Source organism: Staurois parvus, unplaced genomic scaffold, assembly GCF_062004578.1.
Source record: "Staurois parvus isolate SC_StPar_1 unplaced genomic scaffold, SC_StPar_1.0 ptg001272l, whole genome shotgun sequence".
In the NCBI taxonomy this organism is placed as follows: Eukaryota; Metazoa; Chordata; class Amphibia; order Anura; family Ranidae; genus Staurois; species Staurois parvus.
In genome coordinates this window covers 503,307-517,500 of record NW_028319068.1, presented here as the reverse complement: position 1 = coordinate 517,500, position 14,194 = coordinate 503,307, and the positions used below count along the sequence as shown (strand labels likewise).

Sequence of the window (14,194 nt, the reverse complement as noted above, 5' to 3'; positions counted from 1 at the left end):
CAAGCCACTTGTGCATGCTCATTCCTGAGCAGGAGTGTGTGTCCACTGACACACAGAGCACAGCTCGACCACCACTCCCGGCTCACTGCCTGTGAGTGACAGCAGAGGGAGACAATGAGGAGACAGAGCTGAGAGAGCCTCTGCTCTTGTGCACAGCGCTGGATCAAGATCAGGCTCAAGTATAAGAGATGAGGAGGGGGAAATTTTTTTTTATTTTAATAAATAGGATGCAAAAACCTTTAGGCTTTGCAACCACTTCAGTACTACTTTAATATCTTATGAAGAGCATTTATTAGGCCATTAGTCATCGGTTTATTCTCCTACCTGATATTTGCCAATGTCTTGGCCTCTGGTGACTGGGAACTGCTTTCCATTCACATCTGCATAAAGTGCAACATTCTACAAAGGAAGGAATTGCAATCATTAGAATCACACAGTATGCTGCACAATAAGATAACTTACAGCATTATATACTTCTAATGTTACTTGTAGTAAAAAAGACATATGTACAAGTACTTGCACTAAGCTCCATGTTTGTGTTCCTGTGTTTGGGAAATCCCCTGCATTTTAAGGGCACACTAAAGCAGGGGTGTCAAACTGGCAGCCCTCCAGCTGTTGTGAAAAGTCCAATCTGCCTTTCGGAGTCATGCTTGTAACTGTCAATATTGCAATGCCTCATGGGACTTGTAGTTTGGCAACAGCTGGAGGTCTGCCAATTTGACACCCGTGCACTACAGTCTAGTACATATGATGAGAAAATCGAACCAAAAAAATACCACTTTCAGTGGGATCGTACGATAATCCGATCATTAGTACACAATTTTCAAGAACTGCTCATGACAGTTCATGCTAAATTATCTGAAGGGACAAGCATGAAAATTATACCAGAGTAAACAATTTTTGTTTAATCAGTACAGTATTTGTCCGAAAAAAAACAAAAGAAGAAATCGAGTGACCAAGACTGCGCATGCTTGAAAAAGAATACAATACAATTGCATCACTTCCGAAGTTGTATTCTGACTTATGAGAAATTTAGCAACTTTAAGTAACTTCATTTTCAAGACTATGAGATATGAGAATAGCAAAAAAACCAAACCAAAAACAAACAAAAAAAAAAAAACAGAAGATCATTCGTCTGATTGTCTCATTTTGTGTACAAGGCTTAAAAGGCCTCAATTTTGAGCTGTATCTCCCATTGTCAACAAACTAAAGATCTTGCCTTAGCAGTGAAGAGCTGTGGTGTCATTGATTTATAAATCACAAGGAGAGGTGAAAAGAAAGCACAAAAATTATGAAGCACAACACAAGTAACTGCAGGCATCCTGCAGCAGCAAGGTGTTCTTTTCTTTTTTTTAACAAAAATGCTAAACCATTAGGTCCCCTTCAACGAACAACCATAGTAATGTGATTTGCCGGCAAGCAATTAATGCATACTGTGGCTTTAAATCCTTACACATAAGGGATGGTTGTTTCATTACAATGGTTTTCTTTTCCAAAAGCATCCATGGCATCATATACAAAGGTTGATTTCCCCCCTCTCCAAAACAAGATCAGTCAACACATACATGTTCTCTCACTAACGCTCTTCATTCAGATTTAAAAAAAAAAAAAAAATTGCTTGTAAGGCACATGTGCGGAGTGGGCCAAGATGGCTGCAATCTAACCCTGCTCCGCTCACCCTGGACACTCTGCTTCCCTCCGAATTGACGGCACTTAGCGGGACCCTGCTGATATTCGTGGGTGTCAGAAGGTGTGAGGGTGCTCCCGGCAACCATGGCTCCTCCCAATCGGGTCAAGGCTAAACAGCATGCCGACCCTAAACCACAGCGCCAGCCCCTTCCAAGATGGCGCAGGCCCCCCCTGCTGATGAAACCACGAGGCAGTCACATGGAAACTCAGAAGAAGATTCAGCTGACAGCTCTGCACAGTTCCCCTCTGCCCTGCAGCCATCCCGCATGGATCAGGATTCAGTTTTATTAGGTAAGATCTGAGGGGTTTGTTCGGGAGGAACTGGGAGAAATATCCCGCAAAATCAGCAGATTTACCCAAAGAACTTAGAAATGTGGGTGAGAGGGCTGCTCTTCTAGAACACAGAATGGATGATGTAACTACTGTTTCAGATGGCCACGAGGGCGATATAGAAAATATACAATCTATAGTATAATATCTATAGTACAATCTCTAAACAATCAGAAGAAGCGGAAAATAGAGCTTGTCGCAGTAATATTCGCATTTGGGGCCTGACAGAGACTATTACAGATCTTCAAGGCTCTGTGTTATCCCGGTTTCCAAAGTTAATCCCTGATGTTCTGGTAGAACACTTGGAGATGGATAAGATACACAGAGCCTTGGGCTGTAGACCACCTGAAGGCCCGCCTCGGGACATCATTTTAAAATTCCATTATTATAAACCGAAAGAACAGGCGATACGAATAGCGAGGGAAATAAAGACCCTTTTGTTTCAGACTCACCCCTATCAGATTTACTCTGACTTCTCCCAAACCACTATCTTAAAGAGGTCTATGAAGCCATTTCTTCATATTATTCAAGACAACCACATTCGTGATCGCTGGGGGTTCCCCTTCAGATTGTCCTTTATGTATAAGGGGTCCCAATGCGATGCCTTTAACCCATCTGATCTTTTTTTTTTTTTTTTAATTTTATTTTATTTAGGTTTTAACAAATTACAAACAAAGAAACAATGACACAGTTATAATACCCATGTGACATCAAGTCTAGCTGGGTGCAGTAGTGTGGCAAATAAACTGAACACAGCCCTAAATCGGTAATGACAGCCGCTAGAAATGGGTGCTATTACAATACTATGGTATACTAATCATGGTGATAACCAAGTAGGAAAAGTAGTATGAGAAGGTGTGAAAGATGAGGTTCGTACATGTAGAGAACATCCCATCGGGATTATACAATCCAATTATGAGCTGAATGGAGAGGATTATACTTGAAGGTGTAGAGATAGTATGGAGAAAAAGAAAATGAGAAAAAGAAGAGACAAGAGACCAAGGGACAGAGATATGGAAAAATCAACAAGATATAGGTTAGCAATCAGATAGCTTGCATATGCATCGAATATATGTTGGTACATGTTCCATCTTGGGTGATGTAATGTGATGTGATGCGATGTGAAGGAAGTGAGTGTCATCTTCCATCTGGCTAATGGCAATCAATTGTGTAGGAACAGTGTTGAATTTATAAAGGATCATAGATTGAAAAAGTGATTATGGAGTCAGAGTATATGAGAATAAGGAAGTTAGAAATGGTCATAGGCGAGTTAGATAGGTATACACACAGCCGATCAACAGATAAAGTTTTAACGAGTCCTTGTCTGGGTAAAGAAAGCTGCTCTTGTATGGATAATGAGCCTGTAATATATGAGTTCCATTTTCTATAGTAATTGGATTCCTTTGATGTAGTCGGAGAGGTAATTAGGTGAAGCCTGTCCAGGCGTAAAAGAGTGTTGAGTTCTTGTTTAACCCCCGTCATAGTTGGTGGGGTGTCGGATACCCATTGGCGGAGAATGAGACGTCTTGCAATTACAAGGCAGGTTGATATCCAGGATTTATTGTCTCTGAAGGATGATGTTTGTGAAGAAAAGAGGCCAATGATTGAATGTTCCAGATATCCGAACAGCAGCGGCAGCGTGTGGATGGGTAAGCAGAAAGCTGTGATGATGGATATGAAACGAACCACTTGCTGCCAGAATGCCGAAATAGGGGGACAGGTCCACAATCTGTTTTAATAGAATAGTTTTTTGTGAGCCACCAGGAGTTAACTTACTCTATTATTAGTGTTAATTGTGTGCTTAAGTGAATATTTATTAAATATTAGATCGCTAGGCACTAATTACACCCTCTCTAGGTGTATAAATATAAACTATGAATTCTTGTACTGTACCGCGCTCCAATATTATCAACCTTTTGTGATTGACCTTTTTTGATTGTGTGAATTTCTTAATATACCACCTATAATCCAATCATTACTTACTTCTATGGTGCTTAAATATACAATTAACATAAATTCATTTATAAATGTGAATTAAAAAATTATATGTGATTATAACAAATATTAATAAAAAATTAATGAAAAATTGGAATGTCAATTCTATGTGAATAAAATTAATAAAACATTAATAAAAAATGGGAATGTCAATTATTTTTTTTGAATTTGAGATGGTGTTGTTATTCAATTTAGTTAATGTGATGAGTCTGTGTTCGCAGCTTGAACCTCTCCCTCCTGTCTCCTCTCCTCTCTCCTCAGCTCAGCCTTCTCAATTGTGCTTTCTTCACTGGCTGCTTTGTTTATTCCTCCATATACGGAACATGCAGAGAAGGGAAAAGAAACATAGTGTCTTATCCGGGATATAAGTGATTTATTGCTCTTTGATCTCCCACTCACATTGTGTAAATGTAAATAGCGCTTTGCATACAATGTATCCAGATCGTGCTTCAGACAGCCTGGCTGGTGTGTTTGCTTTCAGTAAATATACTCGCTGTTCCTCTGTGGATGCGTGATAACGTCACCGCCCCTCCCCTACGCGTTACGCTACAGGGACTCGTAGCTTCCTCTGGGGGATGTGGATTTCCACATCCACATCCCCCAGAGAAAGCTACGAGTCCCTGTAGCGTAACGCGTAGGGGAGGGGCGGTGACGTTATCACGCATCCACAGAGGAACAGCGAGTATATTTACTGAAAGCAAACACACCAGCCAGGCTGTCTGAAGCACGATCTGGATACATTGTATGCAAAGCGCTATTTACATTTACACAATGTGAGTGGGAGATCAAAGAGCAATAAATCACTTATATCCCGGATAAGACACTATGTTTCTTTTCCCTTCTCTGCATGTTCCGTATATATGGAGGAATAAACAAAGCAGCCAGTGAAGAAAGCACAATTGAGAAGGCTGAGCTGAGGAGAGAGGAGAGGAGACAGGAGGGAGAGGTTCAAGCTGCGAACACAGACTCATCACATTAACTAAATTGAATAACAACACCATCTCAAATTCAAAAAAAATAATTGACATTCCCATTTTTTATTAATGTTTTATTAATTTTATTCACATAGAATTGACATTCCAATTTTTCATTAATTTTTTATTAATATTTGTTATAATCACATATAATTTTTTAATTCACATTTATAAATGAATTTATGTTAATTGTATATTTAAGCACCATAGAAGTAAGTAATGATTGGATTATAGGTGGTATATTAAGAAATTCACACAATCAAAAAAGGTCAATCACAAAAGGTTGATAATATTGGAGCGCGGTACAGTACAAGAATTCATAGGTCCACAATCTGTGTTGTAGTGATGGTTTTTGAATTCCACATAGAGGGCAGGTAGACAGGGCTGGGTCTGTTTTAGAGTAAAGACAAGGTATGTAAGCACAATGTAAAATCTTGAGCTCTTGTTCACGCCAGAACTCGTTGCTATTAAAGGCACAAGTGGATTGAAAACCTAACAATAGTTGGTCTGCTGTAATTGTATTATTGAAGTCCTTGACCCAGGATTTTCGCTGTACTGAATCTCTCTAAAGACTTGGTAAAAAGAAGATTCAGCGGACTATATATATTTGAGATGTTGTATTTGCGAGAGTTCGCTAAGACGTCAATGAATGTCGATTGAAATCTGGTAGATTTAATAGGGGCCATGGAGTTAAAGTTCCTCACTTGTAGTATATAGAAGAAGTGATGTGCCGGAAGTACATAGGTTTGTAGAATACTATTGAGAAGTTTCGGGGAACCTGTAGAGATGTCATATAGTTGGTGTTCCAAAGTCAGTTGTTGAGATCACCAAGTATCATATGCATCGTGAGATTGAGGGGGAGGGAAAGAGGGGTTATGATGAATAGGGAGGAAGCGTGAAAGCCAAGGAGAGACCCCCAATTTTCGCCTAACTTCCCTCCATGTAATAAGGGTGTCTCGGATGAATGGGTTATGTTTTAAGTGGGGCGGCAGAGAATTAACCTTGGAGTGCAGCAGGGCCGAGAGATCATACGGAAATGCTAGTGCAGATTCTAAGTGATAGTTAGAGTATTTGGAAGATTGGGTGAGCCAGTCTAGTCCTATACGAAGTAGACAGGAAAGATTGTAGATGCGAATATTAGGGAGCCCAGAGCCTCCCTCACATCTAGGTAGAAACAGCTTGTCCAGTGCTATATGGGGACGTTTGCCTTTCTATAAGAAAGCCGATATAGCCCTGTTCAGTCTCGCTATGTCTTTGTGTGTGAGCAAAAGAGGTATGGATTGGAGTGGGTAAAGGAGTTTCGGGAAGCTGACCATCTTGAAGAGATGTAATCTGCCCAAGAGGGAAAGCGGTAGTTCCTTCCACATGTCCAATTCCCCAATAATCTTTGTAATCGTTGGCGTATAATTTAATGTATATAATGATGAAGCACGTTTCCCTATCTTTATACCTAGGTAGGTAATATATTTGGGAGCGATTTTGAATTGCGAATTTCGAGTCCATTCCGGAAGGCGGGAGTGGAATAGCGGAAGCACCTCGCTTTTTGAAAAGTTAATACGGAGTCCGGAGTATAAGCGGAAGGAGGAGGAGAAGATATGTTGAATATAAGGCAAGTCGAGGGAGGGGCTTGAAGTAAAAATTACAATATCATCCGCAAACAGCGCAAGTCTCAACTCTTCTTGTCCAACATAGATGCCATGTAGATCAGATTTTGACAATAAGAAGCGAGCTAGTGGTTCTAGAGCTAGATTGAAAAGTAGCGGGGACAGTGGGCACCCCTGTCTTGTGCCTTTATGAAGATAAATAGGGTTAGATATGTGTCCTGCTGCTACAACTTGGGCTGTGGGAGATGAGTACATGGTGTGAATCAAATGCATAAACAAGCCCTCAAATCCAAACTTTCCGAGCGCTAAAAAAAGCCATTCAAAACTAACATTATCAAAAGCCTTTTCGGCGTCTAATGAAACTATTGCCGCGTCTTGCTGTGTGTCGGTCGTGGCTTGACTCAAAGCGGATATCACCTTCCGAATATTTGAAGCAGCTGAGCGCCCTTGTACGAATCCCACTTGGAAAGGGTGTATAAGAGCAGGTAAAATAGATGCTAGGCGGGATGCTATGATTTTTGATAAAAGCTTTGCATCTAGATTCAGCAGCGATATAGGACAATACGAGCCCGGTTCCAGCGGGTCTTTGTCTTTTTTGGCTATCAATTTGATGTAGGCTTGGGAACCTGAGGGAATGTAATCCTTCCTGAATGGTCTGGAACACCAATTGTAATGTAGGAGAAATGGACTCCGCCATTAACCTGTAAAATTCGGCGGTATAGCCATCCGGGCCTGGGGCTTTACCATTTGCAAGTGATTGAATAGGTAGGGACACATCCGATAAGGTAATGGGAGCATTTAAAGCTTGAAGTGTAGTGGGATCTAACCTAGGCAGTGTAACCTGATCCAAGAAAGAGGTACCTTCAGATATGTCTATAGGGTCCGGGCCATACAGAGTTTGGTAGAATTGTTCTAAAACGTGTATAATGTCTGGAGGGTCCGTTTTTAGCACTCCCTGTGCATCTCTCAGGGACGTAAAAAGAGTAGGTGTGAATGTTTTTTTACACAACCGTGCTAACAATTTGCCTGGCTTATTGCCGAATTTATGAAAATGCAGGTCATTGTGTGATTTGTGTATGGACTCTTGGGCAGCAGCCCACATGTCAAATTGATGCTTGGCCTCTGACCATGCAGTCCTATGTTCGTGGGAATTTAGATTTGCTAGATCATGCTGTGCCTGTCTTAAACGCAGACTTGCTGCTGAATAATTACGAAGAAGGTTTTTCTTGTACGTGGAAGTGAATGATTTTGCCACGTAAGACCGTTTTGCCTGTCTCCCAAAAAAGGTTGGGATCTGATAGATGTTCTGCATTTGTTTCACAAAACTCACTCCATGCAGTATTCAGTAGTTGAAGCAAGTCCCGATTGTGTGCTAGAAAAGAGGGGAAACGCCAGGTACGTGGGTGGTGAGTATTTTGCGTATGCCGTATGCAAATAGAAATCGGGGAGTGATCAGAGATCACTATATCATGTATCTCAGAATCTGAGATGTTTTGCAAAAGCGCGCGATTAACAAAAAAATAATCAATTCTGGACAGGGTATGATGTACAGGAGAGAAAAACGTGAATTCCTTCCCCTCTGGGTGAGTCAATCGTCACACATCTGTGAACTGCAGCGACTCTGTGAAGTTGCGTAATAATGAAGGTGTTGATGAAGAGGTGGGATTAGTTGGGCAATTCGGTATAAAGGGTTTTTCTTTATCTTCCCGTATGTCCTTACATTGATTGAAGTCACCTCCTACTAGTACAGGGAGGTGTAAAAAATTGGACAATTTTGAGGACAGATCTTGAAAAAAAGGTTTGGGCGAGGAGTTTGGGGCGTATATATTGGCCAATACTAAAGGGGAGGAGTCTAGCATGACATGTGCTACAACGTATTGGCCCTCCTCATCTGTGACTAACTGGACAATGTCCGGTGTAATATGTTTATGAAGAAGGATGAGCAACCCTGCTTTGCCAGAGGGAGATGGCGACCCCCATACCTGTCCCACCCACAATTTTTTCATACGTATAAAATCTGTTTGGGTGAGGTGAGTTTCCTGAAGGAGTGCAATATCTGCCTTCATAAGTTTTAAATGTCTAAGAATGACCATGCGTTTATGCAGCGATCTCAGGCCCTTAACATTCCAAGAGATCACCCGAAGCATACAGAACTAGGTGTAGAGATGATCAGAAAGGTATCTAAATCGTCCTTAGCTAGCCGCCGATCCGTGAAATCAGTCCCATGGTCTGTGTCCCCTCGGGTCTGTATGAGAGGAAGTGGCGTTGTAGGGTCTCCGAGTAATAAGGAAAGAAGAAAAAGAGAAAGAAAGGGAGGGAGAAGGGGGTGAGAACATACAATAATCCGACCGACCCAACATGGGGCGCTCAGAAAAACAAAAAACAATAAACTGCATAGTTATCCTGGACTTCACATTATTCCGCATGTGGTCTCCTTCCTGTAGCCTGCGTTACCGGAAATGATGGGTTGTAGATCCGGCGCCAAGGAGGTGTGTAAACAAATAGGAGAAAGGTAGAGCCCCCTACGGCAGCCCAGGCCATTAGTGAAAGCGGGAAGGGATCAGATCACCCCATCATCTATGGCAGCGCGGCAGCCAAAGATGTAATAATACCGTGTAAACAGGTTAAAAAAACAAAAAAAACCGAGCTATTATAAGCATGAGATAGAGCTAGCAATTCCAAGTAGGGCAAGCTTAAACATCGTAATTAACTGATAGTAATGTACTTAAACTAGACTTTGTCGGTAGGTAAAGAAGATCAATTTATAGATTGGCCAGTAACGTGTGACTCAGCCGTCAGGGTGATCTTTGGTTTGTTGATGCACGGTTAATGCGTTGGCGTTTCGGTGGGTCCTTTCTGGGACTACGTTGATCTCACGGGCCAAGATCTCGAGGCGGCTATTGAGAACCACCGGCATCAGGAAAATTGCTTTGCAAGTAAAGAAGGGCTTCCTCTGGGTGCGCAAATGATTTAGATTCCCCCGCAGGCGTAGTGACGCGAAGCGTAGCGGGTTAGGCAAGGGTAAATTTTACTCCTTTCTGAAATAATGCAGTGCAAATTAACTGGAACGATTTGCATTTGCGAGAAACCTCTGGCGAATAATCAGCAAACAATAAAAGCTTGTGCCCATCCAGTTGTAGGGATCGTTAATTTCGAAACGAGTTAAGAATGGCCACTCGGTCAGCGTAATTAAGATATTTAACAATTGTGGATCGTGGTGTACGTCGGTCATTCGAGGGGGCACCCAGTCTATGCGCCCTTTCAACTTGGCAGGGCGTCGCGATTCCCAATGCTGCGGGTATGCATTTAGAGCAGATTTCAGGCAGCTGACCTGGGCTAAAGGAACGGTTCTTTAAGTCATCTAGCTTTTCTAGGATGGCTTGCTGCTCACGTTTGGCTTGTGTAGCACTCGCCTGCATAGCTTGGCATTCATCCTCTAAGTCAGAGAGTCGCTGTTCAACTTCGGTTATGCGTTTAACATTTTCTCCCAATTCTTTTCGGAGCTGTTCTATTCCCTGATTCACTGCTCTGTCCACTGCTTTTGTAATGTTTGGTAACAATATAGAAGCAACAGCCTGTGCAATTTGGTCGTATTGGTCTGTGGGACTACTGTGCTCAGCATGCCCTGTCAATAGTGTGTGAGGCGGCTGTACATCTCTCCTACCGTATCCCGACCCTGGACCTGGGTCTGGCCCTCGGTCTGTCTCCATGCTGGCCATGAGGGTAGGAGAACTGTGGCTGCTGCGCTGTATATCTGGCTCTGGGGAGTGTAGGCTGCTGTCTGCAGTATGATCATCAGCGGCCATCTTGGCTGCACAGATGGGAGACCTGTCCCTCTGTGCACAGGGAGCAGGATCCTGGCCGGACGATGCTAGCCGCAAATACCGCTCCATATCTGGTCGGGAGCGGGGACGGCAAGGGGGGGGGGGGCACTCCCGTGCCGTATACCGCGGTCCTCCAGTGCGGGGAGCCGTATTTATATATAGAACGCTCCGGAGCCGCGGGATGCCTTCCCTACCCCATGCGGCGCCGGAACTGGAAGTAACCCACCTGATCTGGTCTGTTGGAACTTGGTCTCCTGGATCCCATCTCTACTTCACAGACTTCAACGAACTCATCAGTGCATCTACCTCGCCTACGCCGCAGTCCGAGAAAGTCTTCAAATCGAGAAGCTGACAAAAGATCTCAAGCACTGGCCCAGCTTCACTCCCAGAACTTCCAGCTGGTTGGAAAGGGCTGACCTTGCAGTTGGGTGGTCCTTCCCCTTTTGATTTTGTGAAAGAGCTGGGTACGTGGGGGAGGCTGTGGTGGTTTACTGAGGTTTGGATTTTTTGGTATGTTTTTCCCTATCTAGGTCAAAGCCCTTAATTGGGTTGGTTTGGGTGCTGTTAGGTTAACTCATTTGTTTAGGGAGCCTCCAGGTTGGTGGTCGCATTGTGCCCAAAAGGGTATGCGTTGGTTGACTTTTGGCCCCTGGATGGTGTGCTTCCTTGGTCAAGAGATTTTTGTCGGTTGTCATGACTCTTACTGGTTGTCACTTAATGTTCAAGGTTTGAATTCACCGCAGAAAACGGAATAAAGTTTTTAAATATCTTCACTGCTCCAAAATCGATATAGTGTGTCTGCACGAGACTCACCTGACCTCTTATAATTCCCGTTTTTTAGATGGTCGTTATGCCCAAGTCTTTTTTGCCTCGGCCCCTGTTAAGAAGCAGGGGGGTTCTTTTAGCAATTCGTAAATCCTTGCCCTTTCAAGAGCGTAAAGTAGTTTTGGACCCCCAGGGCCATTATTTGATAGTTGTAGGGATCCTACAGGATGTAGAGGTTACTTTCTGTACATACTTTGCCCCTAATGAGACAAACTTGTTTTTTGTCAATTCTTCAGACCCATCACAAAGGCCATCTTATGATGTCAAGCGATTCCAATTTAGTCCTTAATCCCAAACTAGATAAATCTCCCGCGGGCTCAGCGGCCTCCTCTGCGCTGTGGAGTTTGGGCATATTCTTCTTTCCCATAATCTGGTCGATGCCTGGCAAGAATTACATCCATCTTCTAGGGATTATACCTTTTTCTCCAATCCCCACTCTAACCATTTTCGTATTGATCATGTTTTTGTGACTCCTTTTCTTCCTCACTTAATTTTGATAAATATCCTACGGTGCCATGGTCTGACCATGATCCCATTATCATGCAATGTTCGGTTCCCTCTCAATGTCTAGGGGCTCCCTCCTGGTTCCCTTCTTTCTATTTCTTCTGTAGTCGAGGATGTCCGAATACAATGCTTGGATTCTTTTCGGAACAATTTGGGTACAGTCTCTTCGTCTGTTACTCTTTGGGAAGCGTATAAGGCAGTTATTAGGGGCCACATCATACAACTGGCTTCCAGGCGGCGTAAGAGCAAGACCAGCATTGCCGAATGTTGGAACATGAGCTTGAAAAGGTGACGGCGCTTTTTAAGCGGTCTCCAACGGCTGATCTCTGACGGAAGGTGGATCGTCTTCATACGGATCTCAATCTTTGTTTGACTGACGAGGCTGAGAGTCATTTGCGATGGTCTTGTCAGAAGTTTTATGTGAACGGTAACAAAATTGGAACTATGTTAGCTAATAAGTTAAGGTAATTTGCCCTTAGACAACCTCATTACACTCTGAGAACCAGGACGTGTCTGAGAACTTCCAATCCCAAGCACATAGTGGAAGAATTCTGCCATCACCTTTCGAAACTCGAAGGATGCCCCAGCTGATATCACTGACATGTTTCTTCAGGAGACTCCTCTGCCCCAAATAACGTATGATCTAAAAGGGACATGTTAGGTGCGGATATTTCACAAGATGAGCTTCGGCAGACGATTCATTCTTTAAAGGTGCATAAGCGTGCTGGCCCAGATGGTTTTACGTCTTTTCTATAAAAAATTTAGCGATGTTGTGGTCCCTGTATTGGCCCAGGTATTCAACCAACTTAAGCTGGCTTTAGAAAAGCTTAAGGTCCAGATTGTGAGGATTCCTAAGCCAGGGAAAGACCACCAATCTTGGTCGAATTATTGTCCTATTTCTTTGTTGAACGTGGACGTAAAAATTTGACTAAGACTTTGGCCAATCGCTTGAATGTGTTAATCTCTACTTTAATTGATAGAGATCAGTGGGATTTGTACCTCGACGCCAAGCAACAGATAATATTCGACACTCTATTTTAATTAGTCATTTGGCTCAAACGCGATCTCGTGACCTTATGTTTCTGTCCTTGGATATGATTAAGGCCTTTGATACTCTTTCCTGGACTTACTTACAGAAGGCTTTGCAGAGGTGGGGCGTGGGACATATTCTTCAGTGGATTCATAGCCTTTACAGTGTTTTGTCCGCTACGGTCCGTTATCATGGGGTTGAATCGATTTTCAATTAGGGGTGGTACAAGTCAGGGCTGTCCCGTCTCCTCTCCTTTTTATCATGGCTCTTGAACCCCTCACTGTTCGTATTTGGCTTCATCTGGATATTTCAGGTCTCAAGTTGGCGGGATTACATCATAAGATCGCCTTTTTTTGCGGACGATATTCTGATGCATCTTTCATCTCCACTTATTACTCTCCCCAATCTTTTATCGCTCTTGACTGATTTCGCTCATCTCTCGGGATTACGTGTACACCCTACTAAGTCAGTGGTTATGAACATTTCCCTCCCCCAACAGCTTGTGACTCACATCCAATCTCAACTTCCGTTTCAATGGACTTCCTTTCTTCCTTATTTCGGAGTTAAATGTACACCTTCTTATGATTTGTTGTATCAGGCGAACGCTCCTCCTTTACTTTCTCAGCTAACTCAACTGCTCTCTTCTTGACAGTCTATGTCCTTATCTTGGTTTGGTAGGGCCCAAGCGATCAAAATGACTTATCTTCCCAAGCTACTCTACCACTTTTGAGTGCTCCCTGTTCGGATTCTGCCCCATATACTCCGCATCTTACAACACCACATTTTACGGTTTGTATGAGCTTTAGGGCGTCCTCGCTTGTCTAAACAGTTGCTTTACCACCCATGTATTCAGGGTGGTCTTCCGAACGTTCAGCATTATTACACTGCGGCCCAAGTTACTCCCCTCATTCAGCTTTTTTCTCTAAAGAATTTACCCTTGTGGGCAACGACAGATACTTTGGACATGCATCCCCTTCTGCCTTCAGCCTTACCTTGGCTTCCTTCGTGCCTAAATTGTTGAACCCTGTCTTAACACACTTTAAAAATCTGGGACTCATGCAAGTGTTCGGCGGGTTTGATCTCCCCGCATTTACCTCTCTTATAATTATTCGCATTTTCCCCCTGGGGACTCTGATAAGATGGCCTTTCATTGGTGGATAACTCATGGTTTTACGATGGTCCACTTGCTGATTGCAACTTCGAGAGAGTCAGTCATTCTATTCCTCCCTTGGAGTTATTTTATTTGCAATTGCGACACTTTGTTGTACCTTTGCTTCGTTAATGGGATTCCCCTCGCACCTATTTGGGTTTTGAATCGCTTTGTAAGGCGTCGGCTTCCACTAAAGGTGCCATATCTCAAAATGTATCTATTGATCCAGAACCATATAGCTGAACCTCTGCCTGCTTACTGTGCACAAT

The 14,194-nt window shown here is 43.0% G+C and overlaps 1 protein-coding gene across 2 annotated transcripts in view; it reads right to left on the bottom strand.

The window, feature by feature from the left end:
• SSR4 (signal sequence receptor subunit 4) overlaps window positions 1-14,194 on the bottom strand; it is a 45,555-nt gene that overhangs the window by 11,283 nt on the left and 20,078 nt on the right. Inside the window, exon 3 of one of the 2 annotated variants that reach the window (XM_089660779.1) lies at window positions 325-399. The exons of the other annotated variant lie outside the window; for it this stretch is intronic. Coding sequence (XP_089516905.1) covers window positions 325-399 — 75 coding nt within the window. The remainder of the gene's footprint in view (window positions 1-324; window positions 400-14,194) is intronic. 2 annotated transcript variants of the gene reach the window in all.